Source organism: Theropithecus gelada, chromosome 16 (genome assembly GCF_003255815.1).
Source record: "Theropithecus gelada isolate Dixy chromosome 16, Tgel_1.0, whole genome shotgun sequence".
Taxonomy (NCBI): Eukaryota; Metazoa; Chordata; class Mammalia; order Primates; family Cercopithecidae; genus Theropithecus; species Theropithecus gelada.
The window spans coordinates 35,006,068-35,030,407 of NC_037684.1; the positions used below are offsets into that span (position 1 = coordinate 35,006,068).

At 43.0% G+C, this 24,340-nt stretch overlaps 1 protein-coding gene across 4 annotated transcripts in view; it reads right to left on the reverse strand.

Annotated features, from left to right (window-relative positions):
* KANSL1 (KAT8 regulatory NSL complex subunit 1) overlaps positions 1 to 24,340 on the reverse strand; it is a 198,526-nt gene that overhangs the window by 141,052 nt on the left and 33,134 nt on the right. For 2 of the 4 annotated variants that reach the window (XM_025362219.1, XM_025362218.1), the window contains exon 3: positions 707 to 2,084. In XM_025362219.1, coding sequence (XP_025218004.1) covers positions 707 to 1,995 — 1,289 coding nt within the window. In that variant the 5' untranslated portion in view covers positions 1,996 to 2,084. Of the gene's footprint in view, positions 1 to 706; positions 2,085 to 22,507; positions 23,054 to 24,340 lie in introns of those variants that run through there. The other 2 variants (XM_025362215.1, XM_025362217.1) reach the window with 2 other exon arrangements.

Genomic DNA, 24,340 nt, shown 5'->3' on the forward strand with positions numbered 1-24,340 from the left:
GTGGAACTCAGTCTCCCCAAAAAAAAAAAAAAAAAAAAAGTAAGAATTTATTCCACATACATTAATACATTTAACTCAGCTTAACAAATCTAATTAAAATGGGCTTTTTTTTTAAAATAGGAAGACAGTCAGGTTGTGAAAGTGGACTGTGCTTGGAGGCAATGTATTAAATATTCTGAAGCATTTTCTAATTGTCAGTCCTTAAAATGTAAGAAAACCTCAAGTGTTAAAATTGAAGACTGGATATGCTCTCTGCTCAAAGTTCAATCAAAATCAACTGTAATTTCCTACAAAGGTAACTAGGTCAACTCAACATTTGTCCCTGCTTACTGGAAACAACAAAATCTGAACAATCAGGCCATTAACTTGTCATGTCCTATATATAGTTTCAAAAGAAATCTAATTATTCACTCTTAAAGAGGTACTAGTACAATTATACACGTAAGATGTCTCCTAGTTTTCTTAATAAGGCTTCAAAAGGAAATTACCACCATTTAGACTACAACACCACAACACTACAGCAAAAATATCTTCCATTTCTTCACTAACATGTATACACACTCACCTACCTAACACCAGGGAAAAAAACAAATGGAACCTAGACACCTATGTACAAAGAATCACATTCTCTCCATGGTAGGGATTCATTCATACTTCCCTGCGCCAACATTTCTTAAGAATGCTATCATGCATGAGGTCTACTCACAGGGGTACATGGCGCTGCTCGGGATCAGCTCTGGTCAGTTCTTCCTCTTCAATATCAGACTCCCCTCCTGAACTACTGTCAGTGACATCTGAATCAAATGCTTGTTCACTGCACCTCAAGTTGGCTATGCCACTAGCTGTAAATCTCTCCAGCTCTTCTGAAATTGAATCACTTTTCAGAAAGTTGCTAAGTCCCTCTGAAGTGGTGGTCTCACTGGCAGCTTTTCTCAAGGCAGCTTCAGCCTTTCGAGTCAGCATCAACTGGCTCCGTGGTCTCAAGGATTCCAAGTTTGGCAGTTTGCTCAAAGTCTTCTCCAAAAATCCACCCAGCTGATGTTGTATATGCCTCTCAACCTGCTTGGCTTGCACAACCTGTAAGCGCTTTTGTAATCTGCGGGCACGGCTCTCAATGTCAGCCTGTCGCCGCAGTAAAGCTGTTATCCTTGTGTCAGAATCTAAAGCACTGAAAAGAATGGAAGACAGGGGAGACTTTTTACCCTCTAATTTGACACCCCCCAAGTTAGAGCTGGAGTCTGTACCAGGTGATAACCTACTGCTTCCTTGAAGTGCCGGCTGTTCCATGGAATTGACAGAAGATTTGTTTGCAGTGCTATTATTGCTATATAAAGTTGTGTGTTCTACATCAAGGCTTCTATGTGGAAGAGTGCAATTGGTCATACCCCCCTTCAAGTCCCCAGATTCAGATCCTCCCACTTCACCCCCATGAAGAGCAGATGAAGTGAGAGCCCGTTTTCCCCCATTGAGGGAAGTGGAATTGTCATGATCAGAATGTGTTGAACTTTTAGTCAATTTCTTAGCCAACCCATTTACAGGTGCTTGTGGCAGAGCTGTTTGACCACTCGTATTCATGGTTCTAAGATTTTCTAAGGAAAACTCCAAAACTGGCTGTCTCCCCAACAGCTCAGCTCGGAGTTCATAGGACTGAGATAAGAGAGGATGAGATTTAAGGACTGTCTGCTTGCTGAAGACCCCTTGCAACTTCAAAGACTCCTTTGAGGGAACAGATGTTACATCAGAGCAGAGATAAGATGCCACCAGTGGTTGCAGCTTTCCCAAGTCTTCCTTGGTAGAATTATTTCGGAAATCTAGGCTGGGATCCTCTGCAGCAATGGCTTTTCTTTTGGTTCCGTTGGCAGCAATAAGGATGTTGGCGTTGCCGTTATTTTCGGCACTGCCAGGGGACAAGGTAGAGGACGGGGGAGCCAGTTTGAACCGGATATGGTGTGCTTCAGCTGCTGCGTCAGTGAGAGCGGGCGCCATCGCAGCCATTCAGCACAGAGAGACAGGAAGTCCAGCCTCTCCCGATGCCGAGGCCGAGGCCAGCTCCACGGCCCCTTACTGCCTCCCCAGAGAACAGACTAGAAGAGAAAGGAGAAAATAATGTTAGAAATACAAGCACATTTAAAAACACATATATTTTTAACAAAAGCATTACTTGAGTGCTGTTGTCTAAACTGCCTCCAGAAAGAAAGCACTCTGGAGCTAATTGTACCAGTTATTCGAGAGACCCAAGTATCTTTCAACTGAAAGAAAGGGGGAGGCAAAATCCCTGCACAAGAGAAAGAATTGCACCCTTCTTCTTGTCATTTGTTACTACAGACTGAAAGTTGCCAAAACACAAGTTCGATTCGGAGAAAATCATAGATTGTTAAAATTAAATCATCTGCATTAAAAAAAAATCTTTTTGTTGAAATAAATGGATTTAAAGCAAGACACATCAAACTAAACAATAATTAAACAGAAAAAATTAGTATGGAATTCCCGTGTTCACAAAAAAAAGTATGCCAAATATCACAGGTCTGTGCATTTCTCTGGCCAGGGAATCCAGTTTTCATCAGCTTCTCACTTCACTAGAAGTACAGATTATACTACAGAGCTAACTGTACCTCATCTGTAATACCAACTTGTTTCATCAGTTTTCTTTTCTTTCAGATCAAAGTGCTCATCAGTATCTTCTCTACTGGCTTCTTCCTTTCAGCCTAAGAATTTACTTAAGTATCTTCTGTCCTCAGTACAGCCTCTCTCTCATATTTAATTGCCCAACATCTCTCTTTCCCTTTACCCCAAAACTTTTAAAGAATAGTATAAATAACTGTCTCTGCACTCTTCACTCTTCCATAATCTGGATTTCATCCCCTACTGCTCTGGCAAAGGTTACCAGTAATCTTATTACCAAATCCAATGGTCAAGGCTCAGTCCCCATTCTATCTGACTTCTCTGCAGCACTGGACAATACCGATATCCTTCTAATTCTTTCCTGATGTCCTTGTACTATCATCCTCTTCTCTTCCTCCTGGACCCGTAAATGTTGGTGCTGCACAAGGTCTCTTCTGCCCTCTTCTCTCTCAAAAACCACTAGTATGGTGAGGTTACCTAACCCTAAGAAAAACTTCTGAGCTGCACTAATATTAAGATTCCCATACCTCTATGTTCCTCAAGCCACCTGAAGCTCAGAATTCACTTCCTCCTTCCAGCACACTATTCCGCATCCTGTTTCATTATCTTAGGTAATGGCACTGCTTTTATTTAGTAACCAAGCTAAAAACCCCAGTCATATGCCTCTGTTTGATCACCCCCCCCCCACCCTTGATCTATGTGGTCTTGGAGTCAAAGGAAACATACGTAAAGAACTAAGCCAGTTTTCTTTAAAGTGTAGTCTCTGGACTTCTGGGGATCTCACAGACTATTTTGGAGGTTCGTGAAATCAAAGGTATTTTCATAGCAATACTAGAATATTATCTGCCTTTTTCACTGTGTTGATATTTGCAATCAGAATACAAAAACAAAGGTGAACAAAACTGCTGGCACATTATTAGCACAAATCAAGGCAGAGGCACCAAACTATACCAATAGTCATTACATTCTCCACTCAGTTTTTTTTTTTTTTTAAGGGAGTTCCACTTAAGATGTCCTTGATGAAGCAGCAAAAATTATTAATTATCTTGAGCCTTTAGTGCATTTTTAAAAAGTATTTTTTGTGATGAAAGGGAAAGTATGCATAAAGCACTCTGCTGCTTTATGAATTCTCAGGAAAAAGTACAGTACAACTGAGTTGCAAAATGAACTAGAGCTTTGCTCATGGAACACTATTTTTACTTGGCAGAACTACTGACAAACTGATTATGTGAAACCTGCTTCACTAGCAGACATTTTCTTGCAAATGAACAAAGTGAACTTGTCACTTCAAGGAAAACCAATGATGATATATTTGCTGCCAATAATAAAATCTGATTTTTTAAAGCAAAGATTAGTGTTTTTGAAAACTGTATCAACAATCATGAACTTAAACATTTTCCCAAGATTTTATTTGGGGTGTGTGTGTGTGTGACGGAGTCTCGCTCTGCCGCCACGCTGGAGTGCAGTGGTGCGATCTCAGCTCACTGCAACCTCTGCCTCCTGGGTTCAAGTGATTCTCCTGCCTCAGCCTCCTGAGTAGCTGGGACTACAGGTGTGCGCCACCACGCCCGGCAATTTTTTGTATTTTCAGCAGAGACGGGGTTTCACCATTTTGGCCAGGATGGTCGTAATCTCTTGACCTCGTGATCCGCCCACCTCGGCCTTCCAAAGTGCTGGGATTATAGGTGTGAGCTGCTGCACTTGGACTTTCCCAATATTTTAAAAGCCATTTCTGATTTGACAGACTTGTGACAATATTAATGAATGTGAATTTTTGATTCCACATAATGTAATGTGTAACATTTGGAAGATCTGCGTAACCCAGTGAACAATAAAATGTCCAGTGAATGTTTAAGTGCAAGATAGATCATTTATTTGTTGCTGTTATTTTCAAACAGGGTCTAGCTCTGTCACCCAGACTAGAGTGCAGGGGCACAATCATGACTCACTGAAACCTCAACCTCCTGGGCTCAAGTGATCCTCCTGCTTCAGCCTCCCAGTAGCTGGGACTATAGGTGCTTGCCACCATGCCCAGCTAATGTTTTGAATTTTTGTAGAAATGGAGTCTCACTCTGTTGCCCAGGCTGGTATCAAACTCCCAGCTTCAGCCTCCCAAACTCCTGGGATTATAGGCATGAGCCGCCATGCCCAGCCTGAATTACTTATTAAGTATTTTTTAAAATTTCTCCAAGTTTCTAAGAAAAACAAGTTACATGCTGTTCTCAACAAATTTTAAGAGTGAAAAAAGGGTCCTGAGACCAAAATGCTTGTTAAATCACTGGACTAAGCACCCCCATTCCCTACCCCAAATGAGGGCAATCTCCAATTTAGTCAAAAAAGTTTATCTTTGGAGCAATACCAACATGGGATGGTAGGCCCTACAGCACTATAGTAAGCTCCTTTATAGTATGACAATTCGAATCATTAACATAAAAATACTCAAATAAATGAGAAAACATTATTCATAAAAGCACCAATACACGTATGGGTCAAATCTGTTTACTGCTGTGTTTTTGTTTTTCTTTTTTTTGAGATGTAGTCTCGCTCTGTTGCCCAGGCTGGAGTGCAGCGGCGCAATCTCAGATCACTGCAACCTCCGCCTCCTGGGTTCCAGTAATTCTCCTGCTTCAGCCTCCCGAGTAGCTGGGACTTCAGGCACTTCGGGCATGTGTCACCATGCCCGGATAATTTTTGTATTTTTAGTGGAGATGGAGTTTCACCATGTTGGTCAGGCGGGTCTCGAACTCCTGACCTCAGGTGATCCACTTGCCTCAGCATCCCAAAATGCTAGGATTACAGGTGTGAGCCACTGTGCCTGGCCTCATATAATTACTAATACCGTAAGTTTCTTGTCCCAGGGTTGTATTTTAACCAACATTCTAGAAAAGAACTAGATTTTCAGGGCTTATGGAGTTTTCTCCTGTGTGCTTTCTGGCATATGGCATTCTGTGTGGCACAAATTATTCTATGTTGTCTTTTCTCATTTCTAATTTTAAATATAATACTAATTCCTAATATATTATTAAACACTATGTTATAGACCAGTCAAGCTAGACCAAGATAGTTGTTCAAAATATTCTGAGTCAGTTTTATAATATGCAAAGGGTTTTTCCCATAGACAAACAAAAATCACTATCAGATATTTGCTTTCAATCTCCTCCTCTTTTTTTTTTTTTTTTTTTTTTTTTTTTGAGGCGGAGTCTTCACTCTGTCGCCCAGGCTGGAGTGCAGTGGCACCATCTCGGCTCACTGCAAGCTCCGCCTCCCGGGTTCGCGCCATTCTCCTGCCTCAGCCTCCCGAGTAGCTGGGACTACAGGCGCCCGCCACCTCGCCCGGCTAGTTTTTTTTTTTTTTTGTATTTTAGTAGAGACGGGGTTTCACCGTGTTAGCCAGGATGGTCTCGATCTCCTGACCTCGTGATCCGCCCGCCTCGGCCTCCCAATCTCCTCCTCTTTTGAATGTCAATATGTAGCTGATATGAGCAATGCAAGGAGGCATATTATTGGTGCCAGATGATTAATACAACATTTGAAGAGTAGTTGTACCCTACTGCCTGAGAGCAATACAGTAAGACTTAGCAAGCGCAGGAAACAGCTTCCCTCTGAGGACCCAGGCAAGGGCTCAGATATGCTTTATGACTTATATAAAACTTAGGAAAACCCAGTCTTACTCCAGCACAAATGAAAAAGAAGGTCATAATTAACATCACACCACAGACGGTGCTTAAGTAGTAAACTTATCAAAGTTATTCTGAAATTATTCAATTCTTTAAAGCTTACAACTTTAAGAAAAATGCCGGCTTAAATCCCATCTACTCTGGCTGGGCGCAGTGGCTCACACCTGTAACCCCAGCATTTTGGGAGGCCAAGGCAGGCGGATCACCTGAGGTCAGGAGTTCAAGACCAGCCTGGTCAACATGGTGAAACCCTGTCTCTACTAAAAACACAAAAATTAGCTGAGTGTGGTGGCCAGCACCTGTAAACCCAGCTTCTCAGGAAGCTGAGACATGAGAATCGCTTGAACCCAAGCGGCAGAGGTTGCAATGAGTCAAGACTGCACCACTGCACTCCAGCCAGGGCAACAAGAGCAAGACTCCATCTTAAATAAATAAATAAATATAAATCCCATCTACTCCAAGACTTCACTGAAATGATGTCTATGAACTTGACATTAACATATACACTTCAAAGGCAATAGTTTGATTTGCACCTTCTACTTGGTTTCAATATCACCACAGGATACACAGCATAGTATAGTTACTAAAACAATCATCTAAATAAGGGGGTGGGGGAGGGAAGAGAGTGCAGAGCAGAGGAAAAAGTTACTACTTTTTCAGAAGAAATTCCCATTCCTAACTCCTAAATCTTGGGATTTCTATACCAAAGAAATACCATTGTGAAAGGAAAAAAAAAAAAAAGAAGACAACTCCAGATCCCTCTCCCTTTATTGACTTGAAATACTAGCTGAGATTCAACATTACCCCCAAAGATATTCATAAGAGGAGCACTGGCTCAAGTGAGCATATTATCTCAGTTCCCATTCTGGCTCCACCTCCTGTAGGTTACTTAACTATTTTGTTCTTTAAGTTTCCTCATCTACAAGTAACACAGCCTTTCCCACAAGGATGCCATCATGATGTTATGTTAACAAAAAGCTAACATAGAAGGAATAAATTTCCATGGCTTTTTAATGCACAGGAAAAATGCACCTATTTTGCAATTAGCTACAATTGCCATAAACCACTACCTAAGTTTAGTACTTTACTCTTTTCCCTGTTATGTCTAGACTTACTTTTAATATTTCATAATGTTGTTTATAATAAAAAGAAAACTGAACACCAAAAACTCAGTTAAATTATTAAATATCCATACAATGGAATACTGTGCAACCATAAGTGTTGCAGAGCTATATTTACTAACATGGAAAAGTGCTTGCTTCATTATTAAATGAAAAAAGTTATAAAACAAAACACAGTATCATCTCAATTTTGCTTTAAAAAGTCATTGGTAAGATTCTTGTCTTTTGTTTCTTGGCTTATGTAAAGTCTCCACCATAAACATGTATTAACTTGTACAATAAAATGGAGAGAAACAAAAAGAAAATAATGGAAATGCTTAAAGAGCTAAAAATTCCAAGTAAAACAAAATCACAGTAACATTCTTTTTTTTTTTTTTGAGACGGAGTCTTGCTCTGTCACCCAGGCTGTAGTGTAGTGGCACAATCTCAGCTCACTGCCAAGCTCCACCTCCCGGGTTCACACCATTCTCCTGCCTCAGCCTCCTGAGTAGCTGGAACTACAGGTGCCCGCCACCATGCCCGGCTAATTTTTTGTATTTTTAGTAGAGACAGGGTTTCACTGTGTTAGCCAGGATGGTCTCGATCTCCTGACCTCCTGATCTGCCCACCTTGGCCTCCCAAAGTGCTGGGATTACAGGCATGAGCCACCGCGCCCAGCCCATAGTAACATTCTTAAATTCAATATACAGAGCAAAACAATAATTTCTATCCCACTTGACCCCTACAAAATCCAAAAAGCTTCAATCATCGACAATGTAAAGCAGGTGAAGACTGTCAAATTTAAGCAGTTCTTACAGAAGCAAGTTCAGGGCTAAAGGAAAAAAAAAACACACAAAAAAAAAAACACCCAAAAAAAGGAAGCAGTTCTACACAAACAGCACAACAGCCTATTTGATAAATCACCTTTCTCCAAAGAATACAAAGCATTAAAAGCTATAATTAACTGATTAATCCTCATAACGACCTGGGCAGTAGAACTAGGGCTGAGATTGTAATTTCTAATTTACCAGTGGGGATAAAGTCAGACTGTACATTCAGAATAAAATTTCAAGCCCCAAATATCCCAATTTTTAGTTCATTCAGTAAGTAAACTATAATCTGACAAATACAGATGGAGCTGCTACACCTGCTGTCACTCACACAAATTGAGATTCTGCAGTAAGCTTGTACAGATAAAAGAAAAGGCTACCTATTCAAGGTCATTTAGCCATAAAAGGTTGGGCTAGATAATCAATAGTTTCTCTCACTTTCAAGGAAGTATTTTAGGGTCTGGAAGATGTTAAATGCACTCAGCAAGCAAACACATTTCAGAAAAACTTCCCAGATGGAGACTCACAATGTACTGCATCATACTGAATATGCAAATGTTTACCTTTACCAAACTTATTTAACAAGCACTTTTTCCCATTACATCTATTAATATCATGCAAAACATCACTGTGAGAAATACAAGTTGGGATAAAGTTCAAATATGTGACCTCTAGGATCCCTTCCTATGTTAATTATATTATTCTAAATTGCACTATCGGTCCAAGGACAAACTTCTACCTAACACAAGTGGCACTTGTGAAGCAAAAACATTCTTCTAGGATAGAATTTCTCAACCTCAGCACTATTGACATCTCACGACGAGTAATCTATTACGGGGGCTATCCTGGCAGTAGCATGTTTAGCAACATCTCTGGTTTCCACCTGCTAGATGCTAGTAGTACCCTTCTAAAAATTATGACAATTAAAAATGTCTCCAGACATGTCAAATACGGGAGTTGGGGGGGCTCAACATCACACCTCCCAATAGAGAACCATATCCTAGAGATAAAGATCATACACACACATCTATATACTCTTTCAAAAGCAAAACGTATCCAGCTGCTTCAAATACTGTAAGTCAGAACTAACTCCACACCCACAAATGAAAACCTCATTTATTCCCGGTAAATTCCCAAGACAAGACTCCAGATACACAAGAATAACCTGGAAGCATCCACCTTGCAAAAATATTAAGCTGCAGAGAACAAAGGGGAAGGGATAGGTCATCTGGGTGGCCAACAAGACAAGTGTTACAACCGCACGTGCACTGAAAACAAAAGCAAAAATCAGACGGGGAAGAAAAGTGTGCCCATAATGTGGCTTCTACTAACCTCTTCCTTCACCATTACCTCATTACTCTACACAAAGGAAGGAAAGAAACAGGAGGAAGGATGATTAGGGAAGTGTCCATGAAGTTCCCGCAATTTTAGCTGAGACTTGAAAATTAGCTAAAATGTCATTATGTAATAGGCTAGGACAGGAGAATGGTAATGTGGTATTCTAGGGAAAGGAAATGGCATAAGAAAAGGCAAGGCTGTGTGGGAAAAGGCAACATTCTGAAGGTTAAAAGAACAATTTGGGCCAGGCGCAGCGGCTCATGCCTGTAATCCCAGGACTTCGGGAGGCCGAGGCAGGTAGATTACCTGAGATCAGGAGACCAGCCTGGCCAACATGGCGAAACCCCGTCTCTACTAAAATTACCAAAAATTAGCCAAGTGTGGTGGTGGGCGCCTGTACTCCCAGCTACTTGGAAGGCTGAGGCAGGAGAATTGCTTGAACCCAGGAGGCGGAGGTTGCAGTGAGCCGAGATCGCGCCACTGCACTCCAGCCTGGGTAACAAGAGTGAGACTCCATCTCAAAAAATAAAAATAAAAAAATTAACAATTTGCTTAAAATATAAAGCATATTTTAATAGAGGAAGCAGTAGAAAGAAGGTGGAAAGGCAGTTTGAAGCCAGATCCTTAATGGACAGCCTTAAATAGCCTTAATTCAAACTTAAAGACAGTAGAGGGGCCAGGTGCAGTGGCTCACACCTGCAATCCCAGCACTTTGCGAGGTCGAGGCAGGTGGATCCCCTGAGGTCAGGAGGTCGAAACCAGACTGGCCAACATGGTGAAACCCTGTCTCTACTAAAAATACAAAAAAATTAACTGGGTGTGGTGGTGGGCACCTGTAATCCCAGCTGCTCGGGAGGCTGTGGTAGGAGAATCGCTTGAACCCAGGAGGCGGAGGTTGCAGTAAGCCAAGATCGCGCTATGGCACTCCAGCCTGGGTGACAAAAGTGAGACTCCATCTCAAAAAAATAAACAATAAAAATAAAAATAAAATAAATTAGCCGGGCATGGTGGCAGGTGCCTGTAGTCCCAGCTACTAGGGAGGCTAAGGCACGAGAACCACCTGAACCCGGGAGGGGGAGGCTGCAATGAGCTGAAACTGAACCTCTGCACTTCAGCCAGGGCGACAAAGAGAGGCTCTGTCTCAAAAACAAACAAACAAAAAAGGACAGCAGAGGCCAGGTGCAGTGGCTCAGGCATGTAATCCCAGCACTCTGGGAGGCCAAGTCAAGAGGATTGCTTGAGGCCAGGAGTTTGAGACGAGCCTGGTCAACATAGCAAGATCGAGTCTCTGAAAAATAAAAATTACATATATATACACACACACATATACATATATATGTGTGTGTGTATATATATATAAATGTGTGTGTGTATATATATATAATGACAGCAGAACATCATTAAACATTTTTTTAAATGGGAGTGAAACGTCAGACTGTGCTTTAGAGAGACCAGTTGGGTAGGATGGATTAAAAGTAAAAAAGCATCTACAGACGGCAAAGACCAATAAAGAAGCTACCACAATAATCCAGATAAGATGCAATGAGAACTTCAACCAGAATATAATAGTCAAATTCTCTACCAAAGCTTAAATCCAGAAATGTGAAGGGGCCAAAGTCTAACAAAAAGGCCAAATACATGACAAACAAAAATGTGATGGCTTATAAAGAACGGAAAGAAACCTCTCTTTTCCTTCATAACTTCATCTCCTTTGTGATGAAATCCTTCGTTTTTCACTTCTTTGCTTCTCACAAAGCTTTTCAGGTTTGGTATATCATCTTCGTATTTCTAACACTATCAATCCAATCCATCAGCTCCTGTCTAGATTATCACAACAGCTTCCTGACTAGTGCCTCAGTGCCCCAAACTTTCCTTTACCTTTTTATCATCTCACTTTCCTACTCTGAATGAGTTCCTCACACTTTTTTTTTTTTTTTTTTTGGAGACGAAGTCCCTCTCTTGTCCCCCAGGCTGGAGTGCCATGGCACGACCTCAGCTCACTGCAACCTCTGCCTCCCAGGTTCAAGTGATTCTCCTACCACAGCCTCCTGAGCAGCTGGGATTATACAGGTGCCCGCCACCACATTCAGCTAACTTTTTTGTATTTTTAGTAGAGACGGAGTTTCACCACATTGGCCAGGCTGGTTTCCAACTCCTGACCTCAGGTGATCCACCTGCCTCAGCCTCCCAAAGTGCTGGGATTACAGGCGTGAGCCACCATACCCAGCCCCTCACACCTTTTTAATGAGTTCACATTCTTCAAGATGAGACTTATAATAACGTCAGAGCAAGTACATCAATTGATACAGACCCAGAACTCCCCACAGATTCCCAACTCCATATCTTTGCCTATGTTGCTACCTCTACCTGGAAGCTCCTTCTTCTATTTTTTTTTTTTTGGTCCCCAAACTTACTAATTTTTCAATACATAGCATCTCCACAAACTTCTTAGACTCTTTCAATTCATATCACTTTCTTCCTGCTTGAATTGTATAATGCACTTAAAGTCACTGTCATTCAGTTCAAATTATCTGAATTTTCCTTAATTGTTAACTAATTCTATTTCCAAGACAAAGTTCCTTAACAGCACCCTTCTTTAGCATGCTAACTTTATCTAGAGCTTGGTACATAGTAAGCATTGTAAGCCCTAAATGACTGGACTAGAGAAGTCAAAAAGGCCTCGTGGGGGTTTCCCTCAAGTGTAAAATTTTACTAAGAAGAGAAAGAGGAGGAAACACGAATCAAAAAATTGACACAATCAAAATAATGGGAAAGACGTGAGGCATGATCCATAGAACAACTTGTATGAATCGGGTGGTATACGTACAGCTTCTGAAGACAAAGAGAGGAAAAGAACAGCTACACACTGATCTGTGATGAAGTACTGCAAGCTACATTATGGAATGTACTACAAAGTATTTATTTTACACATAAACAAAAGTAGATTTGTTGTGGAATACAATGGGGAAGGAGAGACAAAAATTTTACTATAAAACAAAGAGATAATGTGTGTCATCCCACAAGACCATCATCAATCTCCTTGGCCAATAGAACTTCTTAACTGAAAAAGCTTTATATTAATAAAGGAGTAATTCCTGAGTGCAGGATAGGTTATTACAAATGTTGTTCACCAACATTAATTAGCCTTTTACTATGTCAACTACTATGCTAATACCTTACATATACTCTCTTATTTAATCTTCACAATAACAATGTAAGGTAAGTACTACTATCCTCATTTTATAGATGCTCAAAGAAGTTAAGTAATTTGACCATGATCACACAACTACGAAGTTGCAGGGGCAGGATCCATAATGCTAAAGTAGTTAACGCTTTTAACTACTACACTAGATAGTTTAAGGCTTAAACTGAAAGGGTCCCAACTGCCTGAGAGTAAATTCTCAATTTTAGTCTTTAGAGGAAAGTCAAAGAACACCAACTACCTACTGAGTATCTCCAATAAATATTAAAATGCCTAGAGTATTCAAAGCACCACAGTAAGTACATACAAGGATGACAAGCAGAAGTAAAGACAGACACTACTGTGTGATTTGGGGGCGGAGGGACAATTCTCATACAGGCTGAGAAGTAGGCGGAGTCAGAAAAGGCTTTTCAGAAAAAAGAACATCTAGGCTGAAACCTAAAGAATGAGTAGAAGTTGGGTGCAGTGGCAGGCGCCTGTACTCCCAGTTACTCAGGAGGCAGGAGGATGGCTTCAGCCAAGGAGTTCAAGGCCAGCCTAGGCAACATAGCCCCCATCAAAAAAGCCACCCAAACAAAAACACTTCTTTTTTTAAAGTAAATGATGGCCAAGCATGGTGGCTCACACTTGGGAGGCCAAGGCAGGAGGATTGCCTGAGCACAGAAGGAGTAGTCTGAGACCAGCCTAGACAACACACTGAGGCCCAGTCTCTAACAAAATAATAATTAGCTGGGCATAGTGGGAGGGTCACTTGAGCCTGGCAGGTGGAGGTTGCAGTGAGCTGTGATTACGCCACCGCACTCCAGCCTGGGTTACAGAGCAAGATTCTGTCTCAAAAGAAGGAAAAGAGGAGACGGGAGAGAAGAGGGGAGAGGGGAGGGGGAGAGAGAAGGGAGGGGAGAGGAGAGGAGGGGAGAGAAGAAAAGGAGGGAAAGGAAGAAGGAGGGAGGGAGGGAAGGAGTATAGGAAGGGAGGGAGTAGGGCCGGGAAAGGTGGCTCACGCCTGTAATTCCAGCACTTTGGGAGGCCAAGGCAGGCAGATTACTTGAGGTCAGGAGTTCGAGAACAGCCAGGCCAACACAGCGAAACCCCATCTCTACTATAATAAAAATAGAAACAATTAGCCGGGTGTGGTAGTGCATGCCTGTAATCCCAGCTATTCAGAAGGCTGAGGTACGAGAATCACTTGAATCCGGGAGGCAGAGGCTGCAGTGAGCTGAGATCACACCACTGCACTCCAGCTTGGGTGACAGAATGAGACTGTCTCCAAAAAAAAAAAAAAGAAAGAAATGAGTAGAATTCAGCATTGCCTATACAACTACTTCAAGCATACCATATTCAAAACCCATTCCCCGCCCCAACACCAAATCTAAAACTTCCTCCTGCTCCTCAACATTGTCTATGTGAGTGAATCATGACCTCAAATCACCAACTTACTTTTTACCATAAATATTTAATTTAAACATCTACTAAATGCCAGATACAAGATAGTAAAATATAAATTAGGTGTGAAGGTAGCCTTGATTGATACAGTACTGTATTTCACCTGAAGGGGTCAAGGAAGGCTTCTAGAAAAGATAACATACTAACTGAATTTTGAAGGGTGAGTTGGTGCACAGAGGGTGAGAGTTGGCAACACACAGAATGATAGGCACATTCATTCCATCCTTAGTGCCACTGCCCTAGTGCAGAGCCTCATTGTGTACTACAGTAATTCAGGCAGTAATAATCTCCCAACTATTCTTCCTTCTTCCTGTCTCAGCAAGCCTATCTAATCTAGCGTACACTACCCGAAATGATTATTAGAAAGGGAAGAAAAAATGAAAGGAGGGGGTAAACCTAAATCTAACCGTTTAAAATCATTCACTGACTCTAGAGTAAGGATGAGGCCAAATTCCCCACACACCATTATCTGCCCCCTTTTTACAATCGACCTCATCTCCAGCCTGTCCTTACTACAGCCACGTGAAACGTACTTTCCCTGGCTCTTCTACGCCCCTGCACCTTTACTCATGCTACTCTTTCAAGGTTCAGCTCAAGGTTACATACATGCTCTTTCAAGTATTCCCCATTACTCTCAGGTTGAGGTGGGGTCCCTCCCTCTAGGCTGCACTCCCATGACACCTTGGCTATTGCTCATGGTACAATATAAACTCACAAATTTGCCATCTCTTTCTTCCCTAGACTATGTACTTTTTTTTTTTTTTTTTTTGAGACACAACCTCTCATTGTCACCACGGCTGGAGTGCAGTGGCACAATCTCGGCTCACTGCAACCTCCGCCTCCTGAGTTTAAGCAATTCTTCTGCCTCAGCCTCCCGAGTAGCTAGGATTACAGGCACCCACCACCACATCCAGCTAATTTTTTGTATTTTTCAGTAGAAACAGGGTTTCACCATGTTGGCCGGGCTGGTCTCAAAGTCCTGACCTCGTGATTCGCCAGCCTCGGCCTCCCAAAGTGCTGGGATTACAGGCATGAGCCACCGTGCCTGTCCGACTATGTACTTCTTAAAAAGGAGGGTTATAGTTTGTTTTATCTCTGTCCCCTACATGCAGCACAATGCCTGGCAAACAGCGGACCAACACACACTAAGCAACCTGAGCATTCTATGCTAAACCCATCAGATGAAGATCCACTAGGATGTTAATGGGGATGTCTGAAGTGATCAACCACCTAACAAGAACAGGCATCAGCTGAACCTAGGATAGACTTCACCCACCACAAGTTCCAGTTATTTACTTGACCAAGCACCTGTACCCAGACTGGGAAACTTTTTAATTACACTTTTTAAGCTATTATTAAATTTGGTTACATAGTATTATAAAGGTAATAGCCATCAAAATCACAAATGTAAATGCTCAAACTTTTACCCAGCAACTGCACTTCTAGAAATCTATCCAACAGAAATATTCTCATAGGTACTCAAAGATGTATACACAGTGCTTTCACTCAAGAACTGTAATACAAAAAAAAAAAAAAAAAAAACTAATTAAAAAGATCAAGCCATATAACAACTATGATCNAAAAAAAAAAAAAAAAAAAACTAATTAAAAAGATCAAGCCATATAACAACTATGATCCCATTAAATATATACACATGGATAGGCTGGGCACCATGGCTCATGCCTGTAATACCAGCTACTCTAGAAGCCAAGGTGGGAGGACTGCCTGGGTCCAGGAGTTCAAGACCAGCCTGGGCAACACAGCAAGATACTATCTCAAGAAAACATTTTTTTCTGAAGGATGTCTATATATCAAACTATTAATGGTGTTTATCCTATTTTTGTGCTATGACTAAATTCAAATTTCCTACCAGTCTTCAGCTCACAAAAGACAAAGAGAAAAAAAATTATACTTTTTATCATATCTCTTTCCAACAAGCCCTAATAGTTGGTGTAAGTGCTCCTGAACAATCCTAAAATCAGCGACTTCTTGAAGATTTTAAGAATTCTAAAGGAAGCCGGGCACGGTGGCTGACGCCTGTAATCCCAGCACTTTGGGAGGCCGAGGCAGGCGGATCACAAGGTCAGGAGATCGAGGCTATCCTGGGTAACACGGTGAAACCCTGTCTCTACTAAAAATACAAAAAAAAAAAAAAAAAATTAGCTGGGCGTGGTGGCAGACGCCTGTACTCCCAGCTACTCAGGAGGCTGAGGCAGGAAAATGGCGTGAACCTGGAAGGCAGAGCTTGTAGTGAGCTGAGATGGCACCACTGCACTCCAGCCTGGGGGACAGAGTGAGACTCCGTCTCAAAAAAAAAAAAAAGAATTCTAAAGGTCCATGGCCAAATTCCTGAGTTCCCACTGAAACCTACTTTATCCCTTTAGAGAAAAGTCAATTAATGACTTTTAAAAGTACATTTTTCCGATGCCAATAAAATGTTAAGTCTTATATGTTAATGTTAATACTTATATCCATTTTTCATTCTCTTGGGAGGCAAGGGGTAAGGAGTAAATCACTAAGTGCAAAAAAAATACAGTCCAATTTTTTGGAGACGTGCTTAAGGTCTTCAAAGAGCTTCAGTTTTCCATGGTAACAAATGGAGAGTTTAATGAAACTTTCCTGACAGTTCAACTTATTAGGCTAGTATTTATTTTCTTTTTTTTTTTGAGACGGAGTCTCTCTCTGTTGCCCAGGCTGGAGTGCAGTGATGTGATCTCAGCTCACTACAACCTCCACCTCCCAGGTTCAAGCAATTCTCCTGCCTCAGCCTCTTGAGTAGCTGGGACTACGGGCATGCACCACCATGTCCAGCTAATTTTTTCTGTAATTTTTTTTTTTTTTTTTAAGTAGAGACAGGGTTTCACCATGTTAGCCAGGCTGGTCTCAAACTCCTGACCTCAGGGGATCCGCCTCGGCCTCCCAAGGTGCTGGGATTACAGGCGTGAGCCACCGCGCCCAGCCCAGACTGGTATTTCTATGAAGTGTCTCTCCTAGACTAGCAAACCAGAAACTAGCTACAGTAAAGAGGCATTGAGCCTCTTTCCCTTCACACCCTCTGGTGGAGGTGCTAACAAACAGTCACAAAGGCCAAATAACAAGTAGCAAGAGGAAAGTCTGGATATGAGTTGTTAGCAATTTTTGGTTTAACGTCCTAACAACAAAATTGTTATTCATCTTTTTTATTCCCTAATACTTTAACCAAGTCAAACCTTAAGCTGTTCCCTTTTTAAAAAGGAATTAAAAGGTGAGGGACTCCATTAAGTTTGATGTCACTCAAGCAACTTTTTCCAAATAAGAGCAGAATCTGCTGTAATTAAAATTCAGAGTAAGATCTCATTTTGGATTCCTGGTTCAAGTTACAAGAACTAGAGTTTTTAAAATAACATTTAGATAAAACTGCATTCAATCTACCTCCACTTTACATTTCCTGACTCTCAAAATCTTGGAAAGAAACTTTAATTGTAAAAAAATTACAGCCAGGAAAATAAAAAAAGGGCAAGTTCACAGTCAACAACAATAAAATACATAACTAAATAATTTCCTGGTAAAGGGCTTTCAAATGTTAACACTCTGTGGAAGCGGCTTAAAATCTTGGAAAAGCAAGGCTTGCAGAAAGTAACAATTATTAAACAACTATTTTGCCACACTGTGCTACTAAATGGGGAAACAAGTATTTAAAAGGTCTCCTCCACCTTAAAGGGACTCTCTGCATAAAGGTTTAAAATCTTCATATAAAATGTCTGATTTTCTTTCAGACTGCCCAAACTCATTTGTTTTTCATTCATAAACATGAGCTGTGTTTTCTACTTTGGTCAAGTCAGTTTCCGCACTCTATTTTAGCTTTACCTTTATTCTACCAAAGACAAGAAAATGCTTAATAAAGAAAAATATATATTGCAGCTCTTTTTGGAGCCCAGGTATTTTGGCAAATCACACCTTTTGGCTTACTTTCTCCTAGGTATTTTGTTCTACATCCTAAAAGGCATAAGGCTTAGCAAAGAAACAAATAACAGTTACCCCCTGCCATACTAGTCCTCTCCTATGACCCACAATTCTCCCCTCAATCTGCAAGTGACACCCAAGGATATCACTTACCTCTTATATCTTCTGATAGCCTTCAAACGCTGGTGAACGCTAGTACAGTGGATATTTCTCTTTTCTAATTCACACTGTCTTCTACAGCCATAGTGTGGTTCAACTGAGTTTTGATCTCACATTTCAGGGAATGGGAAGTACTGATGAGGGAATCTTGTGTTATAAACTATTGTTCTGCACAACTTTTAGCATGCCCAGAGGCTTATCAGCATAAAAACTATAATTTAAACATACATCTTCAGAAGCAACATGAGAACTAAAAAAAGTCTTAAAACAGACTTCCAAGAAACAGTTATAAAGTCCAATTTTAGGAAAAAGACATGGTCCAAGTGTTCTTTGCACTAACACAGTAGGCAAGCCAGGTTGTTTGGGTTGTTTTACTTAAGAACCTGCCCTGTACTCCTTTCTTAAGGTAAGTAAATAAAGAGGCACTAAGGTTAAATATGCTTCCCAAGACGTAGAATAATCAAATCAATCAAGTGGAAACATTTAAAATGAAGAGTACAAACGAAAAGCTCCTTTAAAACTCTAAGTAAGACAAGCAAGGGGCCGGGCCGGATGGCTCCTGCATGTAATCCTAGCACTTTGGGAGGCTGAGGCGGGTGGATCACCTGAGGTCAGGAGTTCAAGACCAGCCTGGCCAACATGGTGAAACCCCATCTCTACTAAAAATAGAAAAAAATTAGCCAGGCATGGTGGTGGGCACCTGTAATGCCAGCTACTCGGGAGGCTGAGGTAGGAGAATTGCTAGAACCCTAGGGGCGGAGGTTGCAGTGAGCCCAGAACGTGCCATTGCACTCCAGCCTGGGCAACAGAGCGAAGATTCTGTTTCAAAAAAAAAAGACAAGATTGAATGCTCCTGTTGCTCAGGAGGCTACAGCAGGAGGATCACTTGAGCCCTGGAGTTCAGGCACTCTAAACTGTAGCGCACTATAGCACATGATTACATCTATGCATGCCAGCCTGGGAATCACAGCAAGACCGGGAGACCTTATCTCTAAAATGAAAAAGAAACAATCTCTAAACCACTCAGTAAGATTTACTCTGGGGCAATTAACAGACAACCACATACTCAGTTTGCCCTAGTCCCTCCCCTCTAAACTCAAGGGATGAAACGGAGAGGTCTTTGTTGGGGGGTGGAGAGGGACAATAAAACGTAAAACTATATACATCTATCTAGAAAGAAAGTCGCTTATCTCTGTCTTAATGGACTCGCCAAGAATAAAAAAATAGCCCCTACCCATCTCCCCACCAGCTGAAAAAATATAAAAGGAATAAGCATTACTTTTTAAACATGGCGTTTACTATTACTATTGTTCAGAAAATCCAGTGTGGATTAGTTTGGTGTTTTTAAGCACACTTTAAAAATTGCTTGTCTAGGCTAGGCGTGGTGGTCCATGCCTGTAATTCCAGCACTTTTGGGAGGCTGAGGCAGGTGGATCACTTGAGGTCAGGAGTTCGAGACCAGCCCGGTCAACATGGTGAAACCCCCATCTCTACTAAAAACACAAAACGTAGCTGGGCGTGGTGGCACACGCCTGTAGTCCCTGTTACTCAGGAGGCTGAGGCACAAGAATCGCTTGAACCTGGGAGGCGGAGGCTGCAATGCATTGAGATGGCACTACTGCACTCCAGCATGGGCAACAGAACGAGACCCTGTCTCCAAAAAAAAAAAAAAAAAAAAAATTGCTTGTCTGATATAACAAGGAGCTAAGCTTTAATCACAAAGGGGCCTAATCAGAACCACTCAATACTAAAATGCCTTCTCAAACAACCACAACACCCCTACGTTTAGAGACTACACAAATCAGGTCGTGACAAACAGAAGGAACCTAAAACTTACTCACTTTAATATGCAATTAAAATCTGCGGTCAACTCAATACTCTTCAGAAGATGCAGAGACAATGGTTACAATGTAGCGTTACTAGAGATGGAAGAGCAGCCTTAGTGGCAGTGAAGAAAAAAGTTTAGTACAGTTATTTCACTTTCTTCTTACCTTGATATAAGTTCACAAGTGAACTAAAGGCCTACTCATTTTTTAACTTCCAGAATTTTCCTCACCAGGAAACACTCACCTAACAAAGAGTGCTCTGCAGGTTTAACCAGAGAAATAACATGTGTAGGCAGAAGGAAAGAAAATCAGACAAAAATTTAACATCTCACGCTGGTAAAGCACCAAAGTCAAATACGAATGTTCTGAATGTGGCTTTCAGAAATGATGCAAGAAAACTTCTAAAATACTTCACTTCAGTAGATTCATATAGATGGAAAGACCGAAAATCCCACCCTACCACAAAGCTCTAATAATTCTTAACTGATCATTCTTTGAACTAGTCACAATCACAATCACAGACACTTGTATATACTCAAATGAGGTGGTCATCAGAGACAACCATCTTCATCATAATACAGACATTAAGAACCTTTGTAACATTTAATGTTTCCCTCCAAGTAGTTCAAAAAATAAAGTCAATCACCTCAAATTATGAGGTACTAACAAATACACCAAATATGCTAAAGGTCAAAGGTACGGCACACTTTGTTGCATAAACCTAGTGGAAACCCAATTCAGAATTTCACGACTGAAGGTAGTTATTCCACATTTATAATACATTTTTTAAATTCCCAAGGGATGAGCATTTTTACCTTGCCTTATTTTTAGAACTACACATCACACTGCACATATCACATGACATGATGTAACTGTTAGCAAAGAAAATGGTCCAAACCATTGACAATGTACACGGTAAATCAGGATCAATGCATACTCAAGAATCACATTTCATATTTACTTTTTAAAAAAAAATAAGTTTCTTAATTCACAATAGATTTTTTTAATTGGAAAAAATGTCTACTAAACTATGTAGAAAAAACAGAAACGTACTTTGTATTTTATAAAATAGGAATTTACCCAATTATGGGAAAAACTGATATAAAGAAACAGATAAAGGAATAATATACTTCCAAAACTACAGGATTAAAAGTAAAAATTTTCTAGATCAAAACCGAAATGCTAATAAATACACTTAGTATTAGGCAGAAAACAATTACTACTCAAAAGTATTCACTGTTGATAGAAGGTTTAAAAAACAGTTTTAACTGACAACGCCTGTAGACAATTGAAATTTTCTAAATTGGTCAGACGGTATGCTAGAAAAGGAACCAAGTAGAGCCTATAGAAAAGAGGAAAGGGAAAACACACCCACTTAAGCCTTTGTAAATAGTGGTCCTTTAACTGACCCAAAAAGCAGAGAAAATAGAAATTACAGACCACCCTGACAAACGGAAAACATATTCTAACGTACTAGTTTCCATACTTCAAAGGACTTTCAAGACGAAGTTCAGTAGCAATCTATAACTATATCATGATTATGCAAGGCAAAGATTATGTAATTTTATCGTTTATTTTAAAACGTTCTACGACTCTAAAACTAAAACAAGTAAAACGTTTTGATCTCTCCAAAGCGAAGAGGAAAGGTTCCTCTGAGCTGCAATTTAAAAATATAAACACACACCTCAAAACAAACAAAAAAACACAATGATTGCTAGCCACGTGACAAAGGAGATGGCAACACCAGGATTGTGAATGGAGGGGCGGGAGGCGAGGCTGGAGGAAGAGAGATTTCTCCGAACTTTGGAGACCGCGGGAGTTGGTCTGTCGACCCTAGGGGCACTAAACTCCAGCCCCTACGAGTTGTGCTTCTAACACCCTCAAGTACAATTTTATTAATAGGTCACAGAAAATGCTCCAGTGACCTCCAGGATAAAGGGGGGTGGGGGGGACCGAGGAAGAGAAAAGAGCAATTTAAAGTGGCGCCATCATGTCACTCACTCCTTCTCCCCTAAAGCAATCAATAAGCAATAGTTAAGTAACACGTTTCTCTACAAATCCACTTTGGGATTCCAACAGTGGAAAACAAGAGGATTTTTAAGTAAAACACGGGAGTAGGGTTGTTTATCGTATGGAAAACAATTAAACTATCTGCTAAGAATCAAAAGACCGTCAGCCGGAAAACAGGCCCCCCAAAAGGCAGAAAGATTCCAACTCACTTAAAAGCAAATAAATGCCTCTTCCTCTTTAGTTTAAAAAAAAAAAAAAAAAAAGTCCGCCTGAGGGAGACTACATCTGAAAACGTAAGTGACCTGAATTTACAGGCAACAAAAATAATAAATGAAACAATCAGAGTTGTGATACAAACCGTGCAACGCGCCAAGACGTGTGTTTCGAGCAGAGAAAGGCCTTTTGCAGTCAAGAGAAGTTCAAAGCGAGAGCCAGAGTTTGTTTGGGGGGTTCTTTTACGGGAATAAATCATGTTCTCCAGGCCGCCTTTTTAAATAGAACGCCAAAGGAAAAGCTGGCGAACGAGGCGGCAGCTGCTGGGGAAGGGCCCCCGCACACCCCCGCCCTTGGGGCGACTCCCAGCCCGGACCCGCAGCGGGGAAGCCCGGAGAGGCCATTTAAAGTTCCGGGGGTTTTTTCTACCCTGCCCTGCCTTTCTAGTTACAACTAACAAAGAGAGAGAGAAATGGGAGCCACAGGGAGAGCGAGGAGAAGGAGAAAGGGCAGCAGGAGGAGGAGGAGAGGAGCAGCAGCAGCACCTACCACGTGATGGAGGAGCGTAGCCCGGGCGGATTCAGCCCCACAAAATGGGCGCAGTTTGCAAACAGCCCCCCGGCCTGGGCGCCGAGGGCCAGCGGCGGGCGGGGGCGCGCGGCGGCGGCTCCGGCCCGGGCCCGCCGCTCTCCTCCCCCCGGCGCCCGGAGCCGCCCTGACTTTCCGGGCGGGGGGGGCGAGGCGGAGGGGGAGGGGAAGGCGGCGGCGGGGAGCGGCTGCTTTTTCTTCTCTTTCGGGCCCTTTCTCGGCCTTCCTCCGCACCGACAGGGCCCGAGCACGGCCGGGGACCGCAGCCCGGCCGGGAGGGCGGGCGGGCGGGCGGGGGCAGAGGGTGAAGCCGCCCCCCCGCCCCGCACAAACAAGCACCGCCGTCTGCAGCCCGAACCCGCACCCAGGCCGCCACCCTCGGCCGCCTCTTTCCAGCCGGGGAGCGCGCTTCAGCCGCCCCCCGCGCCGCCGCGGCGAGACGAGTCGGCTTCGCTACGGTGCTCGGTTCTCCCGCCGGCTCTGCGAGCGGTGGCGGCGGTGGCGGCGGCACTGGGAAAATGGCGGCCGAGCTCCTTTTCCCTCCCCCCCTTTAATCTGAAGCGGAGGGAGAATGGAGCGAGCGAGCGAGCGGGCGAGCGCCGGGGACACGGGGAGGAGGGACAGCAGCGCCTCCGCCGGCTGCGGCTGCGGCGGCGAAGGGCCGCTCCACCCCGGCGCGCCGCCAGGGGGCGCCCGCCGCGCCGCCCCCGCGGGCCGCCAGGAGGCGCGGCCGCCGCCGCCTCAGTCATGGCTCCTCGCCGTGGCCAATGTTTTTGTACCTCCATCTGCGGAGGCCGCGGCGCCCGGCCCCAGCTGCCCCGGACGTGCGGCGACGGCACGCAGCACTGCGGCAGGGGGAAGCCAGCCCTCGCTGCGGCCGAGGTGAGTCTAACCTGAGGCACTGACGCCGTCACATTCCCTCCGTGCTGGGGCCGGCGGTGCGGCTCGCCGGTTGAGGGGCAGGGCGGGCCGGCGCCGCGGAGCGAGAGGACGTGAGCGAGGAACTGTTTGCACTGTGTAGTAAAGAGGCTAAGGCCGTCGGCGCCACACTATTCCAAGGGCTAACCCTGCAGAAAGCTCCCTGACTAGTGAAGCGGCTTCCGCCGCCCGCCCTTTGTCCCTAGCAGCCAGCCTCCGTACACTGCAGCACGGCTGGGCACTAGCCCCAGCACCGTGCTCCGCAGCCACCAGAGTTGGGCGGGGTGGAGCGGACTTGGGGGGGCGCACGTAGTCACTGCGCAGGCCCAAGCCAGGGCCCGCGCCGGGCCAGCCCGGGAAGGGGCAGCCGGGAGCCAGAGGGGAAGTGATGGCCCCGCCGGCGCCGGGCCCGCTGGGAACTGTAGTTTTCGTGAAGAAACAAGCGTCTTGTTTTGGGTGTCATGGCTTGGCA